Source organism: Sabethes cyaneus, chromosome 1 (assembly GCF_943734655.1).
Source record: "Sabethes cyaneus chromosome 1, idSabCyanKW18_F2, whole genome shotgun sequence".
Lineage (NCBI taxonomy): Eukaryota > Metazoa > Arthropoda > Insecta > Diptera > Culicidae > Sabethes > Sabethes cyaneus.
The window spans coordinates 172,211,278-172,234,925 of NC_071353.1; the positions used below are offsets into that span (position 1 = coordinate 172,211,278).

Consider the following 23,648-nt stretch of genomic DNA (forward strand, 5'->3'; position numbering starts at 1 on the left):
GCTCTGTGATTCATATGTTGAAATAGTTAATAAACTGACGTTTAACAAACACATCGAGAAAGCTATAACGAAAGCAAATTTATAAGTTGGTACGGTGCTGGATGTTTTCACCTACGTTTCCGTCAAAGAGATATTACAGTAAAAACAGTATTACAACCAACTTTGGTACCAATTACATTCAAACTTTTACAGATCAGTAATAGGTGTTGTCCCTTGTTATCGAGAAAACATAAAATTATTCGTTTGGTTTCAACCAGCTATCGCCCTAAGCTCCAGATTTACTAAATCAATCAGCGAAACGCCTCGCGAAGCAGTCAGACGGATTATCTCTCGTTGACACATAATGCCAACGGTTTCTAGGAAACTAACCAGGAATTTTTAATGTGCAGTTTGCGGCGAATTTCTGACATTTTCTGTGATATTCTGAAATCCGATTTTGACTTTCTCACGGATTCATCATGGATCAATGGATCATCATAGCCAGATTGGAAAGCCATCGGTATTGGAACCATATTTCCATGCAGTTGACTATCCCTGTGAGTCAACCAAATGGTTTAGAAGGTCTGTACGGATCTATTTCCTCTCAATGCTGTCAATATTCAAAGTTAACGTCAAAGCGGAAAGTATGCTCTTGCGGGATTCATCGTATGCCGGGTGGTTTTGTAGAATCTACTTCCCCTGGTAAAACAAGCGGAAATGATTCAGAACAAGACAGATTTTCGCCCGGAAAGTTGGGCTCGTTCGGAACCCATTTCCAATTCACCCGATGCAAAAAGCTTAGAAATTGAGTTTCTTCGAGTGTAAAAATATTCAATTATCCTTTCAGCCGCAAAGAGATGTTTCGACATATTTGGACTGGGAACCATTTGGCGAAAATTTTAACCTTTTAGTTAAAATTTGACATATCAATAGTTATTTCCCCTTCGCACGAAAATAACCCTGCTCTGAAGCATGGTTATTCTTGACAGTTCGGTAGTTATTCTAGGCATTGGCAATGCGCACGCAGGTGCGGGGAAACATCAAAACTCGGCACATTACAGACATTGTTTTTTCTTCCGCACGTTGATATTTACACTCATTGAAGGTAAAATAACTGCTCGTCTGTCGAAATATGAAATGGTTCGCATTCTGAACTGATTTTAACTACTCGACGGGAAATAACTATCGAACTGTCAAATTTTAACCAAAATGGTTCACAGCCTTGGAATCTTCAGTAACCTTTCATAGTGGTATCGGGGTATCGCTTAAGTATGCAGCACTTGGGTTATCAAGTCGCAGTTAGTAAATAGCTTTAATTGTTTTTCCAAATATTCGTGCCATAAACTGTTACGTTGGAAAACAATATCTTTTCGGTGAAGAAGTACCTGCGGATAGTTTTTTTTTCGACATCCACCGTGAATGCAATTCGATATGTCTGCCATCGGAAGAGAACATTAAACAAAGACTCGGCACTTGTTAACGTTAAACGTCACTAGTAAACTGCTTATTGAAAGAGATTGTCTTGTTGGAACCGCAAAAAAATCACGTGTGCAATTTTGTGCTTTTGCTGTCGTTTTTTAAGATGCCAGAGATAAAAAATCTTATCATCTGCCCGCTCAAATAACTCATACTGTTTTCACCGGAACGAAACTTTACAGTAGCAATAACAAACAAACACTTGTCAACGCACGGTGCGAAGAGGAAATTTTAATTTCCTTGCCTACTATGATCGTTGAACGAGCTTCCCTCTGTTATAAAACTCTATGGGGTGAATTGCCGGCAAACAATTCGGCCAGGAAAGATATGGTTCAGTTTTAAAATATTGATGCTTTAAATCGACTTGCCTGACAGAGCGGATGCTGTATCACTCCTTCTTTACGGAATCATTTCCCTTTTAACTGAAAGGTTCACAGCTTTCTAATGCATCGAATCTTTGCTCCAAAAAGGGTAGGGGAACTCGGCAAAGTTTGGAATTTCCGTACTCTTTACCAAGAGCTTTTAATTGTCTTATCAGTTGGTCACGACGTTGTTACCGGGTTACTTGTCGTAATATTCGCTAAGTTTGCATAACAAAAGCAAAGCAAACATTCCGTTATCGAAACTTGACAAACTCCTCCAAGACTGAGGCGTTTTCAATGCTCCTAGGACCACCAAAAGCACACAACGTTCCTACAATTTCAACCAAGATTCAGTCAGGATTTGAACCTCTTAAGTTACTTTTTAAGTGTACTGAATTTTTGTAACTTTCTGCACTACTGATCTTCCTACAACTCTAATTCTGGCATTTTTACCTTATTAGTTGCGTTTTTTTAAGTAAAGAAACCCCTCTGTTCAGAACAGTCTGATCAAATCATCGTCAACGATGAGTTTCGCGTAAAACCGATGCACCAGCAACACTTTTCTGGTTCATTTCTCCGTCTTGAAGCAGTAGCACCAGCAGCCACAACCACAAGATTGGTAAATGTAATCGTCGTTCGTGTCTGGGAAGCAAGCCTGTTACACGGAAAATGTATGGGACAACTTTGACTTGAAAGTTTCCGTTGATTTTCACTATGTAGCGATTAGAAAATCGTCTTTTTCTAAAAGCCATACAATTGCTGCATTTTTTATGAATCGAATGGTATACGCATCATCAAAAACCGTTCTAAATTGGAAGAGCTATTAGCGTTCGAAATCTTTCATTCTTTCGTGACGCTGGTTAATCATACATCCTAGTGTGCCGCTCGCGCTCGTTGGCTGACTAACGAGCACTGTTGGCTTCGTAAGCAGGTTGTGCAGAAAAACGCTACGAGGCTATGCATTCGTGAGAGTGTATACAATGCACACAGCATCAGAGCGGTCGATTGTCATACGCTCGCGTCAGTGGAGTAAGCGTTGGATGTTATGCTTCTTGCACTCGCAGTAAGTTCAATTTGTTTGGATCTGCGATTACATTATTTGTGGTCCTATTTATCTAATGAAACGATCGGAATAGCAGAAGAATAGTTCCTATCTTTGTGGATGACGTTGGAAACACGTTACCAGCAAATTCGGGTTAAATCAAAATCGATTGAACGATTACAATATCTTTGACGCCACAAAAAGTGCACTAAAAATTTGGCATCAATGGATCGGTAAACAGCTCGGAATCGAACTTTCAATCGCATCCCAAGTGATTAGAACGTTTAAGAAGCACCAAACTACCAAGGGGAAGGTTAGTAGTAGCACAATGTTAAACTTTCGGTTTGTTTTGTGCAAAAAACAATGACCCGCTCTGAACTACAGGTGTACAAAGTTTGGAAAGCACCGAACCGGAATGGCAAAGAAGGGGCGAACAAAATCGTTCTGCATTGCGATGAATGCCTAGAGCAATGTATTCTTGTAAAATGCAACTAACAAAAGCATGAAAAAATTAGTTTCAAGGAACTTTCAAACAAAATGCGCTATAACTCTGCACCCAATAGAGAAAGAAATGTCATTTCTTCAGCAAAATTGCTTGCTTTTACATTTTCTACAACTTTACTGAAGAAACCATGCTTCTATCTCGTTACACAAAAAAATTATTTCCTTTATTTTTATCATGGTTTTGATACTTTCAGATTGTGGATCCAGTCATACGAACAAATGTTTCAAGGACACGATATTGAGTCCATTGTTCACGTGATTTATACGGTCAAGCTAGTCCAAAACTAGGTGTTGTAGCAAGCAACTACAGATTGCGTCTTTCGTTCTGTCCACCAAGAGTTTCCAAGAGAATGCGCTCTTTTACTAGTGCCGTGACGACCACGGTATAGACTCGTTAAGTTTGCGTCACAACGGCAGGTACGTTTCATCCGTGGTTGCGAAAGCATCAACTAGTAGTTTAGTACATAGTTTTTAGTCTCAATCAAAGGAGAACCTTGATGATGTAAAGCTACAGCTTCGCCGTTTTCTATCACCTATTCAATACGCCGGTAACCGGTAATCGGCAAACGGCAATGTCGACCGATATAGGACCTTTCATGGAACAGTTTTCTGCACTAAAGTTTATGCGGAAACTATTTATGCCGGCATTCAAGTAATGTAAACGTTACTGCCTCTTTTATAGCATCATTCTATTGTTTAGCAGTGAATTGATCCATTCACCGGTTCTCTTACGTCGGTTTTGCGTCGAGCAGATACACTTTAGTTGCACTTTTATTGCATACCTAGAGTAGGTTAGGCACAGCTTATCAAACTCTACTAATAAAGCAAAGCAAACAGGCTTGGTGCTGGCGCATTCCATCCGTTGTTTCGGAACCTCGACCTTCGAGGTTTCTATTCGATGGATGGATGCCACCTTTTCGCGTGCCTAATGGCGGCTAGTTAAAGCCCTGTAAAAATATACATTTATAGGGCTTTACGGCTAGTGGGTACAATTTTCGGAAAAAATAACATGCTTTTGGCAACTCTGCTCACGTCAAGTTGACATTTTCTCCCTTGATTGTTGTCGTAAAACTGTCAAACGTACGTTAGCAAAGTTGCCAAAAGCATTTACATATTTTCCAAAAGTTGTGCCCACTAGTCGCCATTAAGCACGCGAAAAGGTGGATAGGAACAATAGGAAACACAATTCTTTTAACTCAGATTTAGTTTCTGCACACTTTTCTGCTTATTTTGAGTTCAATTTTGCAATTATTCGACTGTTTTTTCTCGAGCTGTGTTTACAAAGCTTAAAACAAAACAAAAAAAAAAGGTTTGTTTGCAATACGTTGATTGGTTACCGACAAAAAGCCAGGCATAAAGTTGAAAAATCGTGTTTTTTAGAAGCGGCGTTGGTCGGATCATTCCAAAATTAGTATCAAAATCAAAGCGAAAAAGTGTGTAGAATTGAAACCTGAAACAAAAGACTAGCGTATTGTTTTTCAAACGTGAAAGTAAAGACGCAACGAAAATTGACGATAGCAATAAAATACAGGATTCAAAAAGCCTACTCTGTTTGCTTACAAGCACCAAATTGTCGGTTGGTTTGTGAGTAATTTCACTGCTCACTCCGATCAGTTATTTACCATTTCCCGGTGGAGATGCTTCTTGCTAATCATGGTTCATTCAGACAACGCAGTTATTTTACGCAGTATTTTCAACACTTTGCTTTGTAATTTGGGATGCTCATCATTAACGGCAGAGTCGGTAGAAAAAGCTTTGATTTGCAGATTTTATAGTGCGTACGTGCGTATCATTCCACCGGACACACCGCCAGAACTAATTAGTTTCACACCGGAACGGAACATTACAAATTACAATAGCAAACACGCACTTGACACTTGTCAACGCGCACGGTGCGAAGAGGAAATTTAAATTCCTATGCCTACTATGTCATTAGAAGATGATGAGCCCTCTTCCACAAGTTTCAGACAACCCTTTTTTCTCTCTCTTTCCTTTTCTTTGATTTGAAATGGTAGGCTGGTTGGTAGGTACATGTGTTTTGTGTGTGTGTGAAAAGTGCAGTTGGTTGGTTAGTGCGTGCTGCTGCCTGCAGCAGCCAACAGTGAGAGCGAGCGAGAGGGAAGGTGGAAAATTAACTGGGCAGAATGAGTTGAGTTTTAGTGCGAGTTAGCGAGGAAAAACAAATACAGAGTTTGTGTCTGCACTGCAGCAGCTTTGTCCTAAATACTGTTTTTTGGAAGCTAGAAACACCTACCTCGTGGCGGCGTACAGCGGACACCAGGGACAAATGCAGCACAGCAGCAGGGTCAGAATGCCCAGCGCCAGCAGGATGGCTAGGAAGATCAGCAACCAGAACAGCACTCGGTTCTCCGCCTTGTAGAGAATCTAAAAGAAAATTGAAACAGTTTTAGCTTCTTCCGACCAAAAATGATGGAAATAAAAATTCAAAAGAAACTAACCGCACTTCGTTCGTCCTGACTGATACCGCCGCTGTGTACGGCGGTTCCGTTCGCGGACAGCCGTTGCTGGATGCGGCCAATGTCCACCACCGAGTCACCGTCGTACAGAATGGTCGCCAGCACCACACTGCGGTCCTTGCTGTTCCCACCGATGTCGGTGGCCCCGGGAACGCTGCCGCTGTACGGTCGGATCTCCTGAATGATAACCCGACCGCCGGTCACGTCAGCGAGAGTTTCCTGCACCCGAGCCCGGTCCGGATCGTGACCGGGCACGATGAAGGTCATCGTTCGGGTTCGACTTTCCGGCGGATAGACCCGAATGGTGGTGGTGGAAAAGCGCACTGGAACCCCGAGGTCGAATGCCCGCGCGGTCAGCACGAATACGTCCGAGTCTGCCGAGGTGCCACCGCCGGTGTCGGTGGTGGTTAGCTGTTGACTAGTTAGTTGGCGCCGCTGGCGGACGTTTTTCGTCCGCCGCACCAGAGCGGAAGTGAGCTTCAGTTCGCCCGTTATCGGGTGCAGTTCGAATTTGTTCTCGTAATTGCCGTAGATCAGCTCGTAGCGGACCTCGTTGTTCGGCGCTTCGGCGTCGTTGTCGATGGCTTTGATGTACGCCGGTACGGTGAAGTTGCGTAGGTTGGAGGAGAGGATAAACTCGTACAGGCTCTTCTCGAAGATGGGCGTTTCGTCGTTTACGTCGATGAGACGGATTACGAGGAGGACTTGGGCTCGGTTGCCGATGCCATCGTCGTCGCGAGCTTCCACGTACAGGTGGTACTCGGGCATGGCTTCCCGGTCGAAGCCGTGGTTGTTGATGGCTACGGTTATGACCCCGGAGGTGGGATCCAGGTTGAGGGAGGTGTTCTGCGGACCGAGAATACGAGTGTAGCGGATTTTTCCTCCCAAACCAGTGTCCACGTCGGTGGCGTGCACTTGAACCACTCGCGTTCCAGCGGTCATGTTTTCCGGTAGATCAACGATGTAATCGTTTTGTTCGAAGACCGGTGGGTTGTCGTTGACGTCCGACAGGTACACGGTAACGTTCACCGAGGCGGAGAGGTTCGTTGCCGGACCGAGTTCCTGGGCTAGGATTTGAAAGTGAACGTATTCGGCCGTTTCGTAGTCTAGCAGCGAATTATCCCGGACTCGAATGACGAAATTAGCGTGCCCTTCGGCCACGTTCGGTGAGATTTCGAACGTACCGTTATTCCCGATCAGTGTCAGTGAGAAGACGCCATTTTTTCCCGCATCGTCGTCCATCACACGGGGCGTGTACGGATCGGTGAAAGAGAGCGTCGTTCCGGGGGCGGCATTTTCCTCCAGCCGAGTGACATAACTTTGAAATTGAATGGAAAGTAAAAGGGGAAAACCCAGAATCGTTAACAATTCATTACAGACCGTTTCGGGCTCATTAGTGGGGGTGTCAATTCGGTTGCGTGTTTCCACTACTTACTGGTCATTCTCGAAGTACGGCGGCGAGTTGCTGCGTTCGGGCAGGAAAAACGCCAGCTGCACGGTAGTTGCCATGGCCGGCGGTTCATCGCGAGTAACCTTGACCTCCTCGGCAATTACTGTCAGTAGGACCGGGTCGCCGACGTGCGTGAGTGCCAGGATGTCGTCCAGCGGACGGAGCAGAGAAATTTCACCTAAAAAAACAGAAACCCCGACATTAATTTCCACTAGAATAAAGTTGTGTCCAAACAACCCACCGCTAGTTTCGTTGATTTCGAAAAACGACGTAAATGGATTGCCCTCGGAAACCAGCCCGTAGCGAATTTCCCGCGGCACCCCTTTGTCGCCGTCTTCGGCGTGAACTTGCAGAACCTGTAAAAGCAACGTTTAATGTTCGGCAGACAATTAAGTCATCATCCGACGTACCTTATCGCCGGGAATCAGCCCCGGCGGGAGCCGGGTAACGGGCGGCGCCACCGTGAACACCGGCGGAACGTCCTGTACGTCTTCGACGATGATCACGACCTCCAGGCCGGCAATGTTGCGCGAATCCTGACCCGGTTCTGCGTAGGCGTCCTGCACGAAAAAAAAAATGGAACAAAGTTTTTAATCAGATTCAGCTACAATAAATCACGAGACCGGCCGGTAAGCCGGCCGGCCAAACCGACCAATCGATAAATCTTCATTAAAATGTATTAACCTGACGGGGACTTGTCAGAGGGAATTTACCTGTCAACCGTGTGTGCTCTGTGCTGGTGCTGTGATTAAGAAGATCATTTATTACCGCACACAGCTTTTGCACAATCGAACTATCGGACGGAGCCAGAGCAAGATCGAATTTTAAACCTCTCGTTGCACGGAGGGGAACGAAAACATCAACAACCATGTCCCATTTAACGACCCATCAGCAGAATTCTCATCGCTCACAATCGCAATCGCTAGAGCTAGGCCAGAAAATCAGATGCAAATTTATGCAAATCCGAACGTTATTGGTTTCTTCTCATTGTGGTTGCCTCACATTTTTCCAGAACCTGTTCCGTACCGTTTGGGGAAAGGCAGCCACAGCGATCAGCTGCCGGGCGACATGTTTGTTCAAATCATTATCACCGTACTCCCACCAACCACCCACCCACTCACTAGAATGCTACCCACCGGCACCGCCGGTGCCGTTCAGCGCCAGCTTAGATTAAATCATTTTTTAATTACACAAAAAAATAAAACCTAGTAGGCCAACGAACTGTGCTGGCTGGTTCTGGTTGGTTGATCGATAGTCGAACAGTTAACAGCTCGTAAAAGTCTGATAGATCCGACGGTGTCGGTTCGGTGGTGAATCGATCGACGCACATGGAGAGGACACGGTGTGTCCGCTTGTTGTTGGTGTTGTTTTTTTTTCTGCGCCAGTGATGCCAGATCTGCGGATTTATTCGGAGTTCTACAGATTTAAGATTTTTTTTACGGACCCAGCGGATGAAGTGCTCGTATTTACGGATTTCCATAAACTTTACGGAAAAGGTTAAAAAATTAACATCCTGAAAAGCGTAACCTTATTCTTCAAGAATCGATAAGTTGTTCTGTTAGAGTTCTGATCAAAAACTGTTAAATATTTAAGCCTTCAGAAAACACAACAATATGATGAAGAAAAGTAGTCTAAATTACAAAAAAAAACTTCGGAGAGACAACGAAAATGCGGTGAAAAAATGCAACAAGAACATAAAAAACTACAAAAAAAAATTTCAAAAGCGTCAAAAGACCGAGGGAACCTGCTAAAAACGACGATGAAAAGATAGTAAAATAGTAAGTATAATCAGTTGACTTAGCAATAAAATAAAATGACGAAAAATTGCTAAAAAAGTTGCGAAGAGATAACAAAAAAAAACACTGCAAAACGATGGCCAAAGGCGATTAAAAGTCGTTAAATTAGCAAAAACGGCAAAAAAGTCACACCAAATACAAAAAGTAGGCGTCAAAAAACGACGAATAATGGACGAAAATTTACTGAAAAGACGCCAAAAAGACCATGAAAACATAAAACAAAAATACGACGGAGAGACAACGACGAGTCAAAGAAAAGATAACAGAAAAGTGACGAAAATTCAGCAAATAGGTTACAAAACGAGCGACAAGGAGGCGGTGAAAAACAGCATAATGACAATGAAAAAACGTCAAGGCACCAACAGCAAGAAGAACAACAATAAGTGACAAAAAGTCGCGTCAAATGTGTCAAAAAAACGGTAAAATATGTTTAAAAGACGATCAAAAAATGCCGAATATGTGACAGAGGAACAACACAGAGGTTGTAAGAAGACAATTTTGTTATCAAAACGACGATAAAATGGCAAAAAACGTCGACTAAAAGCAACAAAAAACACACGACAGAAAGACGTTCAAGGATTTAAAAATGGGTCAAAACAAAAAAGACGATAGAAACGTCAAAACCCGACGAAAAAAGCAACCAAAAATGCCTGAAGCAGACGTCAAAAAGCGATGAGCAGTCGACGAAAATGCATTGAAATGATGACAAAAAGACCATGGAAAGGCGACAGAAATATGACACAGAGACATGACAAAAAGACGGTGAAAAAGTATCGAAAAGACACCGATAAAACAACGAAAATGCCATGAAAAAATGGAAAAGTGATGAGAAGATGGCAAAAATAAAAAATGTCATCGAAAAACGCCAAAAACAGCAACAAAAAGTACAAAAAAAAACACGACATGCTAAAATCGATGATGAAAGGATGGTAAAAAGGTAACTTTTTTGTTGTCGAAAAGTGATGCCGAAAAGACGCTAAAACAGCAACAAAACGTCGACCAGGCGACAAAAAAGCAAGAATAAAAATACACAGAAACATGACAAAAAAGAATACGAGGAAAAGACAAAAAGGCGTCGAAAAGACAACAATTGGACTGCTAAAATGTGGTAAAAAAATGAAAAAGTGATGACAAGATGTAAAAGAGTAAAATGTTGGTTAGAAAAATTCTTGACCGGTTGCTATCATTACCTCATTTTTTAAAATTTTGCGATTTGCTCCGGTCTGATTTAACACCGACCTTGTGATATCGCGACAAGCAATCGAGTTGAGCAGCCGAGTCGAGCAGTCGAATCAAACAAAAGTCAAGCAGTCTAGTCGAGCAGTCAGGTTGAGTGACTAAGTCGAGCAGCCTAGTCAAGCTGTTGAATCAAGCTGTCAGTCGAGTCGAGCAATTAAATCGAGCTGTTGAATCGAGCAATCTGGTTGAGCTGTTGAGTCGAGCAGCCGATTCGAATAGTCGAGTAGTTGAGTCGAGCAGATGAGTCATGCTGTCCAGTCAAGCAGTCCAGTCGAGCAGTCGAATCGAACAGTCCAGTCGAGCAGTTCAACCGTGCAGTTAAGTCGAGCAGTTGGGTCGAGTAGTGAGTCAAGTAGATGTATCAAGCAGTCGAATCGAGTAGTTAACTCGAGTAGCCCACTCGAGCAGTTAAATCGAGCTGTTCAGTCAAGCAGTCAAGTCGATCTATCCAATCAAGCGTCCTGGTTGTGAAGACAACAAACAAAAACTGTCTGTTCGTCGTCTTCCTGTCGTATGTACGTTAATTTTTCGTCGTCTTTACTATCAAAAAGGCAACCATTTTTTAAGTTATTCAATCGTTTGTTGACATGCTGTTTTACTGCTTTTCTGCATGTTGTTTTGGCATTTTTATTTTGTCGATATTTGTAAGTTTTTTGCTGTCACCATTTCGTCGTTCGCTCGTCGTCTTTCTGTCCTATATTCATCGTCTTTTTTTTTGTATATTTTGTCACCTTTTTGTTAATTTTTAAATGTGTTTATTTTTGTTGCTTTTTTTGACGGCTTGTGCCATTTTTGTCGATTTTGTTGTTGCTGTTTCAACATCGTTTCATCGTCTTTCGCTTTGTCGGTTTGCTGTCGTATATTCGTCATTTTTATTTGCTTAGTTTGTCGTGTTTTTGACGCTTTTTGTCGTGTTTTTGGGCTATTTCGGCGTGTTTTCATCATCGTTTTTGTCGTCATTTTACTGGCTATTTCAACTTCTTTTAGACGTCATTTTATCGTCTATTTTTCGTCGCTTATTGTCATCATTTTGCCACCTTTTTGTCCTCTTTTCGTCATCTTATTGTTGTTTTTCCTATATCTTTTCGTCTCTTTTTTGTCTTCTCTTCGTGTACGGTGTCATTTTGTCACCTCTCATGTTCTGTTTGTCGTTTTTCGGCGTCTGGTTATAGCTTTTTTGTCGGATTTTGCCATTTCTTAGTTTGATACTTTCAACTGTATTTTTGTCGCTTCTCGTCATATTTTTGTCGCTGTTTTGGCTTCGTCCATGTTGTTATTGTCTTTTCGTCGCCCTTTGGCCGTCTTATTAACATATTCTTGTTGCAATTTCTTTATATTCGTTGTCTTTTTGCCACCTCTCGTATTTCTGTTCTTGATTTTTGCCGTTTTGCCGTCTTTTTGGTGTTGTTTTGTGCCCTTTCATCGTCAGTTAGTAGTTTTTAGTAAGGAAAAAGACCATAATTAGATAACAAAACTGCGACAGAGAGATGACAGAAAGACGACGACAAGGAGGCGACGAAAGACGGTATAGTGATGACGAAAATGCAATGAAATGATGGGGAAAAAATGGCGAAAATACGATGAAAAGACACGAAAACGGCAACAAGAACGACAATAAATGACAAAAAGTCGTTTGAGAAGCGTTAAAAAGGCAATAAAACGTGCTAAAAATACGATGCAGAGATGTCGAATATACGACGGAAGAAAAACACAGAGGTAGTAAAAAGACAATTTTGATTTATAAGCCGACGATAAAATGGCAAAAAAAAAACATAACTAAAAACGACAAAGGAACCAAAAACCACGGCAAAAAGACGTTAAACACACAACATAACACAAAAAATAACACCAAAAATCCGACTAGAAAAAGCGACCAAAAATGCCAAAAACAGTTGTCAAAAAGTGATGAACAACCGATGAAAATGGGTTGAAATGATGGCAAAAAGATCATGAAAAGACGGCCAAAATATGGCAGGGAGAATACAAAAAGACGACTTGTGCGTCGTTTGTTCGTCATTTTTTAACCTCCGGTTTTGCATTTTTCGTCACTTTTTTCAACGGTTTTTTATTGTTGATATCGTTGTCGATTTTTTTACGATTTTCATAATCTTTTCTTCGTTTCTTTCATGTTTTCGTTCGTGTTTTCATGTTTCGTCTCTTTTCAGCACATTTTGTCAGCTTTTTACCGTTTTCAAAATATTATGTTTTGTCGTGTTTATTTTTGTTCGTTTTTTGATGGCTTTTTGTCAGTTTTGTTGCTTCATCGGTTTTTGGCATCGATTAGCATTTTTTTGCACGCTTTGTCGTGTTTTTGACGTTTTTTAAACGTCCATTTGTTTGATTTTTGTCGCTAAATTAGCATCCTTTCGTCATCTTAGTCGTATTTTCATGTTATTTCCGTCGTCGGTTCGTCGTTTTCTAACCTCCGTGTTTGGTACTTATCGTCGATTTTCTCAACTGCTTTTTGACATTTTTGTCGTTATTTTTGCTGCTGTTTTCGCATCTTTTAGTCGTCATATTACCGTCTTTTCTTCGTTTCTTATTGCCATCTTTCTGTCGTTATCTTATGTTATCGGTTTGCCGTTTTTTTTTGTTGTCTTATCGTCTAGTTTTTTGCACTTTTCTCGTCGTCCTGCTTGTTGTCAAGTCTCTTTTCATCGTTTTCTGTCGTATATTCGCCATCTTTTCGTTGACCTTTTTGAGTGTTTTATTACCTTGTTGAAACTCTTTAATCGTTTTTGTCTGTTGTATTTTGCCTCTGTTTTACCCTTTTTCGTCGTTTTATTCTGTCTTTGTTGGCATTTTTTGCTGCTGCTCTAGCGTATTTTTCGGTGTCATTTCATTGTACTTTTGCCATGCGTATTTTTTGTTTTTTTTAATCGTCTTTTCGTTATCCTATGCTTTTTTATACTTTTTCACCGTCTTTTTGTCATCTGTTTTTTGTCTTCTCTTCGTATACGGCGTCCTTTTGTCATCCCTCTGCCATATTTCTATCGTCTTTTCATAATCCGACGGAAAAAGCGACGAAAAATGTCAAAAGCAGATGTCAAAAAGCCATGAGCAGACGACGAAAATGCATTGAAATGATGGCAAAAAGACCATGGAAAGGCGACAGAAATATGGCACAGAGACATGACAAAAAGACGGCGAAAAAGTATCGAAAAGACATCGATAAAACAACGAAAATGCCATGAAAAAAATAAGTGATGAGGAGATAACAAAAATACGATGAAAAGCTAACAAAAAGACGTCGAAAAACGCCAAAAACAGCAACAAAAAGCACAAAAAAACACGACATGCTAAAATTGATGATGAAAGGATGGTAAAAAGGTAACCTTTTTGTTGTCGAAAAGAGATGCCGAAAAGACGCTAAAACAGCAACAAAAAGTCGACCAGGCGACAAAAAGCAAGAATAAAAATACACAGAAACATGACAAAAAAGAATACGAGGAAAAGACAAAAAGGCGTCGAAAAGACAACAATTGGACTACTAAAATGTGGTAAAAAAATGAAAAAGTGATGAAAAGATGTCAAAGAGTAAAATGTTGGTTAGAAAAATTCTTGACCGGTTGCTATCATTACCTCATTTTTTAAAATTTTGCGATTTGCTCCGGTCTGATTTAACACCGACCCTGTGATATCGCGACAAGCAATCGAGTTGAGCAGCCGAGTCGAGCAGTCGAATCAAACAAAAGTCAAGCAGTCTTGTCGAGCAGTCAGGTTGAGTGACTAAGTCGAGCAGCCTAGTCAAGCTGTTGAATCAAGCTGTCAGTTGAGTCGAGCAATTAAATCGAGCAGTTGAGCTGTTGAGTCGAGCAGCCGATTCGAACAACACAGAGGTTGTAAAAAGACAATTGTGTTATCAAAACGACGATGAAATGGCAAAAAACGTCGACTAAAAACAACAAAGAAAACAAAAAACACATGACAAAAAGATGTTTAAGGATTTCAAAAATGGGTCAAAACAAAAAAAAAACGATAAAAACGTCAAAACTCGACGAAAAAATGCGACCTAAAATGTACGTCAAAAAGCCATGAGCAGACAACGAAAATGCATTGAAATGTTGGCAAAAAAAACCATGGAAATGCGACAGAAATATGGTAGAGATATGATAAAAAGACGGTGAAAAAGTATCGAAAGACAACAATAAAACGACGAAAATAAAAAAACCATAAAAAAAAGAAAAAGTGGTGCAAAGATGGCGAGAATAAGATAAAAAGCTGACAAAAACACGTCGAAAAACGCCAAAAACAGCAACAAAAAGTCAAAAAAAACACGACATGCTAAAAACGATGTGGAAAGGATGGTAAAAAGATAACATTTTTGTTGTCTTGACAGCAAACAGAATGACAAAAAAACGACAAAAAATTACGAAGAGATGTCGTAAAAGACGCTGAAATAGCAACAAAAAGTTAGAACAAAAATACGCAGAAACAACAAAAAGGATACGAAGAAAAGACAACAAAATGATGACAAAAAGACTGCGAAAAGGTGTCGAAAAGACAACAAAAAGATGCCAAAACAGCGATAAAAATTATTACCAAAAAAGACAAAGAGAAAAAACATGACTAAAAGATGTTTTAAAGTGTCAAAACAAAAAAGCCGATGAGAACGACGGGAGTCGCCTGAAAAAGCGACAAGAAATGCCAAAAGCAGACGTCAAAAATGATGCACAGACGACAAAAAGACGTTGAAATGATGGCAAAAAGACCATGAAAAGATGAAACAGATATATGGCAGAGAGATAAGAAAAAGACGACCTATTCGAAGAGAATATAACGAAGAGGTGACAAATAGACGGTGAAAAGGCGCCAAAAAGACAACAATAAGAGGACGAAAAACTGAAAAGGTGATGAGAAGATGGTAGAAATAAGATTGACAAATTGACAAAAAGACGACGGAAACGACAAAAGAATGCAAAAAACGACCAAAAGATGCTTAAAAAGCGTTCAAAAGGCAACGAAACGTACCGAAAGCGACGATAGAAGAACGATGAAAAGATAGTAACAAAATGTAACTTTTTTGTTGTCTTAACAACAAACAGAATGACGGAAAAATGACAAAAAAGCAACGAAAAGACCGCAAAAAAGACGACAAAAGGACGCCAAAACAGCAAAAAAAAAAATCGACCAAACAAGGTACGAAAAGACAACAGAATCGCGACAGAGAGATGACAAAAAGACGACGAGTACGAAGAAATGACAACAAAAAGATGGCAAAAAGGCTGTCAATATGAACTTGCATTTTACACTTTGACATTAGATAGAACTCTTCACCATTTCATGCGTTGATGGCACGAAACTCTTCACTTTTAGCATTATTCTTTGTACACGAAAATCAAAAACTGTTGAACATTTAAACCTTTAGAAAATACAACAATAAGGTGAGGAAAAGCAACCTATAATACGAAGAAAAGAGAGACGCTGTAAAGACGCTAAAAAGGCGATGAAAAACAACGAAAAACGACAAATGCGATTGGAACAAGATGAAAACACGCCAAAACAGCATCAAAAAGCACAATAAAACACGACAAAGAGAGGTTTGAAAAGCGTCAAAAGGCCGACGGAACCTGCGGAATTGAAACGGAAATGTGATGAAAAGAGGACAATAAGACCATGATAAGTTAACAAAAAGACGACGAATAAAAAAGAAAAGATAACTGAAAAAGATAGTAAATAGATGACAAAAAGACGACAAGGAGACGACGAAAAGGCGATGAAAAGACACCAAACCAGCAACAAGAAACACAATAAATGACAAAAAGCGTTGAAAAGGCGAACCTAATAAAACTTAGCATGTTTAGACGAAGACTTAGCATGACGACAAAGATATATCGAATATACGACAGAGGAACAACACAGGCAGTAAAAAGAGTAAAGTTGTCAAAACGACGATAAACCTGCAAAAAAGATTTATAAAACCGACAAAGAAAGTGAAAAACACGACAAAAAGACGTGAAAACAAAATAAGAAAAGAAATAACGTTAAAAAAGAGATGTTCGACGAAAAAAGCGAACAAAAATGCCAAAAGAAGTCGTCGAAAAGTGACGATGAAAATGCGTTGAGTTGCGATGAAAAAATTAAAAAGTGATAAAAAGATGACGAAACTACGATGAGTTGATAAAAACACGTCGAAAAATAAAAAAAAACACACCGAAAGTATTACCAAAATGTAACGAAAAAAAACATGACAAGAGGGCGTCAAAACAAGAGACGATAAGAACAACGCAAGCCGCCCAAAATTTTGACGCTTTTTGCAGAAAAGCAGACGTCAACAATTATAAACGGACGTCGAAAATACGTTGAAATGACGAAAGCAAAAAGACGACGTTTACGAAGAGAAGACAACAAAGAGATGACAAATTCACAGTGAAATGACATCGAATAGACAACAATAAGACGGCGACAAAAAGACAACGAAAAGGTCTTAAAAAGACAACAATAAAACGTCGAAAATGCGATGAAAAAACGAGCAAGTGATGAGAAGATGGCAAAAATAAGATAAAAAGTTGACAAAAAGACGTCGAAAAACGACAAAAACAAGACGAAAACGACAAAACAGCGTGCAAAGGAACAAAAGTATATTTAAAGAGCTCCAAAAGGGCAAACAGAATAATGAAAACATGACACAAAGTGACGAAGACACGATGAAAAGACGCCAAAATAGTAACAAAATAGCAACAAGGCCAAACGGCAAAAAGCATGAACAAAAATACGACAAAAAGGTGTCGAAAAGACAACAACAAGATGCCAAAAGGAGGACAAACCGACGAAAACGATGGTGGAACAACCATGAACAGACAGCAAACGTCAAAAAATGATGAACAGACGACAAAAATGCGTTGAAATGATGGTAAAAAGAACATGAGAGACAACACAAGAAAGATGACAAAAGGACGACACGAGTACGAAGAAAAGACAACAAAAAGATGACGAAAAGACGGTGAAAACCCGCTTTTCTTCCACACAAAACGTGTATGTTTCATCTATGTTATGCCGCCTTTCATTTTTCGTTTTGCTTCGTGTGGTTTTTAGGTTCGGTGGTTCGTTCTTTTTAATATCTGCCTTTCTGGCATATTTCCAGCGATTTTTTTTTGTAATTTTTATTGTCTTTTTTCGCGTTTTTGGTTGCTCTTTTCGTCTGCATTCGTAGTCAGTTTTGGCATTCGCCTTTCCTGCATCTATTTTTAGTCGTTTCGTCATTTTTCTAATCTTTCTGGACAGCATTTGTTACCTTGGCGTTTTTCCCACTTAATTTTTTTCGTACTTTCGTCGTCTTTTATTTTCATTATCATTCATCGCACCTACTTGTAATCCCTTGTTCATCGTCGCTATCTTTTTGTCGCCTGTTTGTCGTCTGTCTGTTACCTTTTTGACGTTTGTATGTCGTCTTTTCGTATCGCATTTTCGGCGTCTCTTTTTGTTACCATCTTTACGGCACATTTTGTCGTCTGTTCTTCATTTTTGACCTCCATTTTTGCATTTTTCGTCGTTTTTTCTTGCATGTTTAGTTGTGTTTTTGCTTTTCAAACGTAATGTTTGAACGTAAACGTAATTTCTGTAATGTTTTGTTGTTGCTATTTTGACTTAATTTCGTCGTATTTTGATGTTATTTCCGTCGTCTGTTTGTCGTTTTCTGACCTCCGTTTCTGGTACTTCTGGAGGATTTTTGCGGCTGATTGTTTGAAGTTTTTGGCGTTGTTTTGGCACGTTTTAGTCGTCATTTTATCGTCTTTTCTTCGTTTCTTATTGTCATCATTTCGTCTATTTTTGCAATTTTCTCGACGTCCTGTTTGTTTTCAAGACAACAAAAAGTGTCTTTCCGTCGTTATTTCCTCGTCTTTCAGTCATATATTTACCATCTTTTCACCATCTTTTTGCATTTTTTGTTGGCTTTTTGAAACCCTTTAATCGTTTTTTTCTGATGCATTTTATCCCTGTTTTACCGTCTTTTTGCCGTCTTTTCATCACATTTTCTACATTTTTTATTGTCATTTTGTCGTTTGTTCGATACCTTTTCACCGTCTTTTTGTCATTTCTTTGTTGTCTTCTCTTTGTCTTATATTTGTTTGTCAATTTGCCGGTTTTTTCGCGACGCCTTTTCATCGTATTTTTACCGTCTTTTATTTTCATCAGCTTAGCACCTACTGGTCATCACTTGTTCATCATCTTTTCGCTGTCTTTTTGCCTTTTTTTCGTCGTCTTTTTGACATCTAGCTTTGTCTTTTCGACGTTCGTATATCATGTTTTCGTTATCTTTTAGTTGTTTTTTCGATGCGTTTTCACTTTTCATTTTTCTGTCGTATTGTTGTCGCCTTTTCAAGGCCTTTTTTGCTATTTTTACACCACATTTTTGTCGTCTGTTTATCATATATTGACCTCCGTTTTTGAATTTTTCGTCGCTTTTTAAACTTTTTTGTTGTTTCGCCACCTTCGTTTTGGCGTCGTCATTTTGTCGGTTTTTTTAATCATCGTTTCATTCATTCGTTTTTTTTACAGTCGTTTCGTCGCCCGTTCGTCGTTTTTCTGTCTTATAATCGTCGCCTTTTTTGCATATTTTGTCACGTTATTGACGTTTCTACGATTATTAGTCCTTATTTTGTCAGTTTTCTGTTGTATATTTGTCATTGTTTCACCTTTTTTTGTTTTGTCGTGTTTTTGACGATTTTAAAACGTCTTTTCCTCATCTACGTCGTATTTTTACGTTAATTCCGTTCCCTGTTCGTCGATTTCTGACCTCCGTTTGTGGTATTTATCGTTGATTTGTCGTCCGACTGCTTTTTGACGTTTTTGTCGTTGTTTTTCTTGTTATTTCGACATATTCTAGTCGTCATTTTATCGTCTTTTCTTCGTTTCTTATTGTCATCTTTTCGTCGTTGGTTGGTTTTTCGTCTATTTTTGCAATTTTATCGTTGTCCTGTTTGTTATCCCTATAAAGCTGTCCTTTTTTTTCTCTTTTCGTCCTTCTTTTGTCGTCTTTCTATCGTATATTCGCCATCTTTTCATCGACCTTTCTGCGTGTTTTGCGTTCATCGTATTTTCTACTACTGTTTATAGTCATTTTAGTCATTTCGTCGATTTGTACTGCCTTTGTTGGCATATTTTATCGATGTTTTGGAATTTTTTCGGCATCTTTCCGTCCTATTTTTGCCGTCTTTTGTCTGTATTTTTATCGTTTTTTTTTGCCGCCTCTTCATCGGCTTTTCGTTGTCATCTCTTCGGTGTCTTCTCTTCCAGTATCTACAGTATCTTTTTTTCATTCTCTCTGGCAGATTTCTGTCGTCTTTTTGTGATCTTTGTGCCAGCATTTCCACATATTTTTGTTGTGTATTTGTCGTTGTTTGTCGGGTTTTGGCCCTTTTGTCGCTTTTTTCGTTGGATTGTGCCATTTTCATCGCCTTTTTTGTTTTGACACTTTTAAACTTCTTTTTGTTGTGTTTTTTTGGTTTGCTATGTTTTGCCATGTCTTGACTTCTTCCCGTCAACTTATTGTTGTCCTTACCAACGCCTTTTCGCGGTCTTTTTGTCATCTTTTTTTGGCTTTTCTTCGTATTCGTTGTCTTTATGCCATCTTTTGCTCTTTTTGTCGTCTTTTTTGTTGTTGTTTGGTCAGGTTATTGTCGTCATTTAGTCGTTTTTTTTATGTCTCTTCGTTTTTGTCAAGTTTTCGTCATTCTGTTTTGGCAAAAAGCTGCAAGACGCTAAAAACGACGAAAGCCGCCCAAAACAGCGACAAAAATGCCGAAAGCAGAGGTCTCAAAAACGATTAACAGACTACGAAAACATGTTGAAAAGATGACAAGAAGACGACTGAAATATGACAGCAAGATGACAGAAAGACGACTTATACGAAGAACGGTACGAAGAAGACAACAAAAAATGACAAAAAGACGGCGGAAAAGTCTCGAATAAACAATATTAGGACGACGAAAAAACGACGTGTAGACGAGGACGAAGAAGCTGCGAAAAGACGATGGAAAGATGACGAACAAGTGATGCCAAGTAGTTGAAAAGAAGAAGAAAAAGATTAAAGTCGGCAAAAATTAAGATAAAAAACGCCGAAAAAAGTAATCAAAAGCAGTAATCAAAAATGTCAAAAAACAACAGATAAACGATTAAAAGACTATACATAGTCACAAAATGACGGTAAAACGGCAACAAAACGACGGTTAAAAAGTGTCAAAAAGGCGAAAAACGACGAAAGAATGGCGAAAAGACAACATGCCAAATGACAATCAGACAAATGCAACATTTTTCTTGTTTTGACAACAAATAGGATAATGTAAGAATGGCAAAAAAGTGTCGAAAAAAACATCTTCTGTTGACGACGTGAAAACATGATGAAAAGATGACAAATATACGACAGAAATACGACAAATTGACAACAAAAAAGACGACGGGAACGGTACAAGAACAGCCGGATGATGGAAAAAGCCGAAAGACGATTAAGGACAATTTTTTTACGGACTACGGACATTTCTTCAGCGAAGTCTGGCAACGCTGCCAGATCGCAGAGACGTGTGGCCGCGGCGGCGGTGTCGTAAATTCGTCTAATTCACGATGCGGTTTGCAAGGGCTTTACTTTATGGTTTTTCCCACAGCGCAGCGCAGCGCAGCAGTTCAACAACAGTTCGATTGCAGGCAGATCGATGACAAATGACAGAGTTGCGTATAAATCTATGATATATTCTTGCACATTAAAAAACATTATTCAAAGTAGCTTAGTGTGACGCCGACTAACCGGATGACCGACCGACCGACCGACTGGGTGAGTCCATCAGAATCCGAGCGCTGCGCGGTGATTAGTAAGTTAGTTCAATTGCTAGCTCTAGAGTATTGGGTTTTAATTTACCGACCGCCCGAAGTCAGCAGCAGCAGCAGCAGCAGCAGCTGGATATTATAAACTTCAGTGCATTTTATTGCCCAGGATGTTCAATTTGCTAGAACATAACACCGGGACACTCCTCCCTCACACTCCGCGGTTGGCTTGGCTTCGGCTGCGCTCAAAGTCATTCAAGTTTGACGACCAGCAATCAAACTAGTCATGCAAATATGACAAATAAAATGATAAATTCAAATCGAAAATTAATTGTTTTTTTTTCGCTTAACCACACACACACTCACACACTCCGGATTTAGTCGACCACACACAGGCTGGCGGCGACTACTAACTTCTGCTGCTATGTAGTTAGTTGCATTGCCAGATTGAGTCGCGATGGAAACCATTTTTATGAGGTTGCGTTTTTTTGCTGCTGCAAAAGTAGGCGCCGCCTGTTTGATGAAACGTTTGATGGCGTTCGCGCTGTGAGTTGTCATACTGCACTGCATATATTCACTGCACAGTAGGATAAATGAGCTCATAAAAAGTTAATTTTGATTGGATTGGAGGGCGTACGCGATTAGTATTTTTTTTACTCCGGTGTGGGTGGTAGGGGGCTTAAGTTTTCTATTAGTTCTTTTCCGGTGGTTTAGAATTACATATGAAATGAATTTTTCATGAGATTAATAGTTATTAAAAGAACAAAGGATTATGTCTATATCTAAAACGGAAGCAGCAATTATTTGCTACATCCACGTCTGGCCTCGGGGTATTTTTAAAGATGCAGCCGAAGTGAATGGCGTGTTACTCGGATTGAGCCGAAGGGAAGGATAGATCCTCGACAGCATTCTATACAATTGGTAAAGGACCAAAACGGCTGCAGCACTACATTGAACAATTTCCAGGATTTGGAAGAAGAAACTGCCGAAATATTGAATATAACTAACAAGTTGTTTCTCCCATCTACAAAAAGAGCAATCGGCTGATCAATGTCGCCTAAAAACAACTCTTTCAGATCTCAGGTCTCTCCCTGTTAAGTCGTCCATCTCAAATAGCAAGATTATGAGTTTTTATGAGTTTTGCCGAAATTTATTCAGTTGAACAACATAGGCAACATGGCGATTCAAGGGCAATGTAGATGAGAGTCCCAACTTTTGCTCTGTAACCGCCATTTTCGAGTTGATTGTTGCTTACAATTAGGCAACATCATGCTTGACTGTGTCATTTTAATGTGTATATTACTTTCCAGCCTTTATTGGTTACTAGCTGACCCGACAAACTTCGTATTGCCACAAATTAACCCGTGTTGTACATAAATCATAAATCTCGGATGATCTTTATCACAATCTCGAGTTTTGCAAGCCCCCCAGTGCAGTGGGCGGCGCTTCCGACGGCGGGTCACCGGCAACACTCGCGACCGTCTCGTCCTGAATGATCTAGTGTTACTATAGATAGTTTTTGTGGTCTAGTATTGACTAATGTTTTATGGAAGAGTCTCGAATTTCTCGAGTTCGATTAGTTTTTGAGTTTCGCAAAAATTTCTGTTTTATTTGTATGAGAGTCCATATCCCCCTACCACAGGGGTGAGAGGTCTCTAACTATCGTAAAATAAATTCAAGACTCCAAAATCTCCCACATGCCAAATTTGGTTCCATTTGCTTGATTAGTTCTCGAGATAAGAGGAAATTTGCATTTCATTTGTATGGAAGCCCACCCTCTTAAAGAGGAGATGGGCCATAACTCGCTTTCTAAAGAAGAGAGGGGTCTCAATTCACCATAGAAAAAAATCTTGCGTCCAAAACCACTTACATGTCAAATTTGGTTCCATTTGCTGGATTAGTTCTCGAGTTATGAGGAAATTTGTATTTCGTTTGTATAGGACCCCCCCTCCTAAAGTGGGGAGGGGTCCCAATTCATCATTGAAAAAAAAATTGTCTCCAAAAACACACACATGCCAAATTTGGTTCAATTCGCTTGATTAGTTCTCGAGTTATGAGGAAATTTGTATTTCATTTGTACAGGAGCCCCTCCTCTTAAAGTGGGGAGGGGTCCTAATTCACCATAGAAAATTTTCTTGCTCTCGAAAACCTTCACATGCCAAATTTGGTTGCATTTGCTTGATTAGTTCTCGAGTTATGAGGAAATTTGTATGGAAGTCCCCCCTCTTAAAGGGGAGAGGAGTTATAATTCCTCTTATAAAGAGGGGAGGGGTCTCAATTCACCATAGAATAAATTCTTGTCACCAAAAAAAACACCCACATGCCAAATGTTGTTCTATTTGCTTGATTAGTTCTCGAGTTAGGAGGAAATTTGTATTTCATTTGTACAGGAGCTCCCCCTCTTAGAGTGGGGAGGGGTCCTAATTTACCGTAGAAAATTTTCTTGCCCTCGAAAACCTTCACATGCCAAAGTTGGTTCCATTTGCTTGATTAGTTCTCGAGTTATGAGGAAATTTGTATGGAAGCCCCCCCTCTTAAAGGGGAGAGGAGTTACAATTCCCCTTA

At 40.0% G+C, this 23,648-nt stretch overlaps 1 protein-coding gene across 1 annotated transcript in view; it reads right to left on the bottom strand.

Moving 5' to 3' along the window:
• LOC128733129 (cadherin-86C) overlaps nucleotides 1-23,648 on the bottom strand; it is a 61,691-nt gene that overhangs the window by 11,244 nt on the left and 26,799 nt on the right. Inside the window, exons 5-9 of the mRNA XM_053826755.1 lie at nucleotides 7,701-7,850; nucleotides 7,532-7,646; nucleotides 7,276-7,468; nucleotides 5,823-7,158; nucleotides 5,618-5,748 (exon numbers count right to left, since the gene is read on the bottom strand). Of these exons, the coding sequence (XP_053682730.1) occupies nucleotides 5,618-5,748; nucleotides 5,823-7,158; nucleotides 7,276-7,468; nucleotides 7,532-7,646; nucleotides 7,701-7,850 (1,925 nt within the window). The remainder of the gene's footprint in view (nucleotides 1-5,617; nucleotides 5,749-5,822; nucleotides 7,159-7,275; nucleotides 7,469-7,531; nucleotides 7,647-7,700; nucleotides 7,851-23,648) is intronic.